This window comes from Octopus bimaculoides, chromosome 3 (assembly GCF_001194135.2).
Source record: "Octopus bimaculoides isolate UCB-OBI-ISO-001 chromosome 3, ASM119413v2, whole genome shotgun sequence".
Lineage (NCBI taxonomy): Eukaryota > Metazoa > Mollusca > Cephalopoda > Octopoda > Octopodidae > Octopus > Octopus bimaculoides.
The window spans coordinates 44,539,714-44,544,251 of record NC_068983.1 but is presented as its reverse complement, the minus strand read 5'-3'; the positions used below and the strand labels follow the sequence as shown (position 1 = coordinate 44,544,251).

General features: G+C 38.6%; 1 protein-coding gene across 1 annotated transcript in view; it reads right to left on the bottom strand.

Moving 5' to 3' along the window:
- LOC106876526 (SKI2 subunit of superkiller complex protein) overlaps positions 1-4,538 on the bottom strand; it is a 38,566-nt gene that overhangs the window by 12,200 nt on the left and 21,828 nt on the right. Inside the window, exons 16-18 of the mRNA XM_014925109.2 lie at positions 2,927-3,139; positions 1,882-1,992; positions 303-533 (exon numbers count right to left, since the gene is read on the bottom strand). Coding sequence (XP_014780595.1) covers positions 303-533; positions 1,882-1,992; positions 2,927-3,139 — 555 coding nt within the window. The remainder of the gene's footprint in view (positions 1-302; positions 534-1,881; positions 1,993-2,926; positions 3,140-4,538) is intronic.

Sequence of the window (4,538 nt, the reverse complement as noted above, 5' to 3'; positions counted from 1 at the left end):
GGTGTGTTTACGTTCCCATAACTTAGCGGTTCGGCAAAAAGAGACCGATAGAATAAGTACTAGGCTTACAAAGAATAAGTCCTGGGGTCGATTTTCTCGACTAAAGGCGGTGCTCCAGCATGGCCGCAGTCAAATGACTGAAACAAGTAAAAGAGTAAAGAGAATATATATGATTAGTAGTGGGGTTGATTCGTTTAGCTAAACTATTCTAGATAGAGACCCAGCATGGCTGCTATTCTATGACTGAATCAAGGAAAAGATTAAAAAAAAAAATATCATATCAACAATCAGTGATAACATACCAGCATCATTCGATGGAGATCTACCTTCTGTGGAACACCAGCTTTACACATAATGATAACAGTCCCAGTGGTGTCGAGCCCTCGGCGACCGGCACGACCAGCCATTTGGATGTATTCACCAGGCAAAAGATTTCGGAAATTCGTACCATCATGTTTGGAGATGGAATCAAATAGTACGGTCCTAGCTGGCATGTTGACCCCCATAGCAAATGTTTCAGTGGCAAATAATATCTGAAACAGAAAAAAAACAACCTAATTTGTTCTGTTATTTCTTATACTGAGATATAAAAAAACTCACATTAACAGCAGTAACAGTATCATTGTCATCAGTGCCACCTATAAAAGAGAAACAGGCAAAAGTTTGCAACAATAAAAGACTTTGCATTCATGATTTCCTTGGGAAAATGAAGTAATATGAAATATAAGTGACTCTCATCCTTTTACTGTACCTCCTCTACAGCAAGAAACCTGTTCTGCTCTGGCTTCCATCTTATAACTTAATCCATCTTTTGTCTTTCATCTCTGAGCATAAAGTTGCCTTATGAGTGCTTGTGGGATGCAAAAAAAAAAAAAAGTACCGAGTACATGCAGTAAAGTGATTGGTGGTAGGAGGGGAATCCAGCTGTAGAAATCAGGTCAAAGTAGTCACTGAAGCAAGATGTAGTCCTTGGGCTCACTGGAACCTGACATAAATATCCAACACACGCCAGCATAGAACATGAATATTAAATGATGATAATGATATATATATATATATATAGATAGCTTTTCACAGGTGTGTGTATGTGTGTGTGTAAAGGCATATGGCCTAGTGGTTAGGATGTTGCACTCATGATCATAAGATTATGGTTTTAATTTCCATATTTCTGTTGAGATACTCTATGTTCTTTCAACCGATTTTAAATATAACAAAGAATTTAGTAAGATAACTTAGTTATCATTAAGCTAGTGTTAGGAACATAAATTGTGACTAAAGTTTGGTGGAAGATTTTAATTCAAAACTTATGAAAATGAGACATTTGTACTACAGAGCAAGAAGCGGTTTCAGCCGGGTTGGTATCGAAAGGGTTAAATGATGATGACGGTGATAAGTTACTTGGTGGCCTTACTGATGCTAGTGTCACCTGGTATACTCTGCAAAGTTGTATGGCATTCAGGTACAGAAATCATGCCCAAGCAGACATTAGTGCTTGTCACAGTCATCTGGTGTGTTGGAACCTGTTGTACTGTGCAACCCATGCCAGTATTGAAAAGGATAAGGATCCTTCCTGAATCATATAGACTTCTAGGTGCAGTCTCCCGGTTTCTGTGGTGTATATATTCCCCCACTGGATGGGATGCTAGTCCATTGCAGGATTTCTCATTTTTGTCAGCTGAGTGGACTGGAACAAGAGTTTTGCTCTAGAATATAGTGCATTGTCTAGTCCAGGAATCAAAACCACAATCTTGTGATTATGACTGTAATACTCTAACCCTTAAGCCACACACATGTGCCAGCATTGAAGACTGATGTTAAATGATAATGAAAATGATGATAATCATGATGGCATAGATATATATATGTGTGTGTGTATTTTACCTTAACAAGACTCCTTTGGAATAACATCTCTACCACTTCTTTGAGGATTGGCAAAACTCCACTGTGATGAATACCCAGACCTCTCTTAAGAAGTTCTTCCATTTGTTTGACCTGAAAAAAGTTCAAGCAAGACCACAATTGTATGAAAGAAACAAGGGAGTGGGTGGTGTGATTATATATTTACATACATTTCTAAGATGAGTTATTTTACAACAAATTCAGTTTTCCAATTTTTGCCAAATTGGCACATTTTCTGATCAATGCAATAAAAATAAATTAATCCAAAGAATGCTTTCACCCCCATCTAGCATAAGAATGCACCCCTCCCACTCCTCAGGTTTTGTATTCTTGCAAGTTGCACAGTCACCTCAGAGGTGTCATAAGTACAGACCTGGTTGTGTGGTGAGATGTTTGCTTCTCAACCAAATGACCTCAGGTTCAATCCCATGAGGCTCAACGCTCAAAAGGAACTTCGCCACTTTCACCTTCGTGAGGCCCAACTCTTGAAAGGAACTACATGTAAACTTAGAAATTTGTAGTTTGGTGCCTAGGGGTGCATTTAGCTTACCAGGGTGGGTTGGACTCTAAGCTGTGGTAAAGGCAACTAAACCAGGAGATGGTGATCTCTATTAGAAAAAAACCTGAGATGTGTTGTTCATTGAGTGTGTGGCTAAAATAAGCATCAACTTTCTGTCATTAACATTTCCAAGAAGTGTGGTGTCCCACAGCTATAATACTAATTTCAAATTTTGGCACAAGGCCAGCAATTTTGGGAGAAGGGTAAGTCGATAACATTGACCTCAATATTCAACTGGTACTTATTTTATTGACCCCGAAATAATGCAAGGCAAAATCAACCTTGGCAGAATTTGAACTCAGAATATGAAGATGGACGAAATGCTACTAAGCATTTCGCCCAGCATGCTAATGATTCTGCCAGCTTACTGCCTTTCCTACAGCTATAATATTGGCTGTGTGACCCTCATATGTCAAAGCCAACAAGAGAACTCACTATATATACTATATAAGTGTTTGTATACTATACCTGTGGCAGATCCCTGTCTGACCCTTTCAGTCTCATAACACACTTTTGGTAGAAGACATGAATTTCACTCTTCTCTGAGCTCGTCGTCAGGTCGACACTTAACAAATTAGCAGCATTAGCATCGATTCTTTTCCGGGAGAACATGAAGGCAACTACAGGTAACTTATCTTTCTTTTTCAACATATCAATCACGGACAACCATACGTTCTTTTCCTGTAATTAATAAAAATAACAATAACAATGATAAATCTTTTACAAGGCCTGAAATTTTGGAGCAAGTTTGTAGTTGATTACATCAACCTCAGTGCTTAGCTCAGGGGTCGCCAAAGGGGGTCAGCGAGGAATTACAGGGGATTGATGATAGCCAAGGGGTCAAATGGGGGTTAGCGTGCGAAAGACCAGCTCACCCAGATGAACTGCTTGGAATACTTAGTCAGCAACATGAAACATGGGCAACTATGATAAATTTTCACTGCAGCAAAAAGTCTGCTGTTGCTAACATTCGAGGCTTGATGTTGTAATCTGTATTGTAATCGAAGATTGAGAGGCGTGATTGAGGGGATGCAGACTGTCAAGTGTTTGCTTATGGAAATGACCAGGCCTGCTAGAGAAGATAGGATATTAAATACATATCTCATAAACGTTTTTGCCAGCATCAGTACCTGGTACGCATTTAAGATAGGGTATAGTAAGGTAGGGTATTAAGATATTTTAAATGAGGAGGATAGTCAATGTGGAAGGAGAAGTGGCTAAAGGGGGTCACTGCGGAAGGAGAAGTAGCTAAAGGGGGTTCATGGTTGAAAAAGTTTAGCGACCCCTAGCTTAGCTGGTACTTTATTTTATCAACCCAAAAGGATGAAAAGCAAAGTCAACCTTGGTGAAATCTGAACTCAGAATGAAAATATGGATGAAATGCTGTTAATTAATAATAATACTAATTATAATAGTCCTTTCTGCTATAAGTAAAAAGTCTGAAATTTGGGGGAGGGGGATAGTTGATTACATCGACCCCAGTACTTACCTGGTACTTACTTTATTAACCCTGCAAGGATAAAAGGCAAAATAGACCTCAGCGGAATTTGAAATCAGAACATAAAGACAGACGAAATACCTCTAAGCATTTTGTCCGGTGTGCTAATGATTCTGCCACCTTGCTGCCTTAATGATGATAATAATACTAATAATAAATATAATTTGAATTTTGGTAGAAAGCCAGTAATTTGGAAGGAGAGGACAAGTTGATTACATTGACCTTCAGTGCTCAACTGGTATTTATTTATCAACCCCAAAAAGATGAAAGGCAAAGGTTGACCTCAACAGAGTTTGAACTCCGGATGTAAAGTACCAAAAGAAATGCTGCTAAGTGTTTTGCTTGATGTGCTAACAATTCTGCCAGTTTAATCCACCTCAACAGGATGAAAGGTGAAGTCAACTTTGCTTTTTGTCCCTTTTGGGGTCGATAAATTAAAGAACCAGTCAAGTACAGGGATTGATGGTAATGGTGGGGATAATGCAGTTTTGAACCTCTCCTTGAAAAATGTATATTTTTGAAAACATTTTTTTCAGATTCCTACATTTTAGATGTCGGAGATTACAAATATGCAAAAAAAAT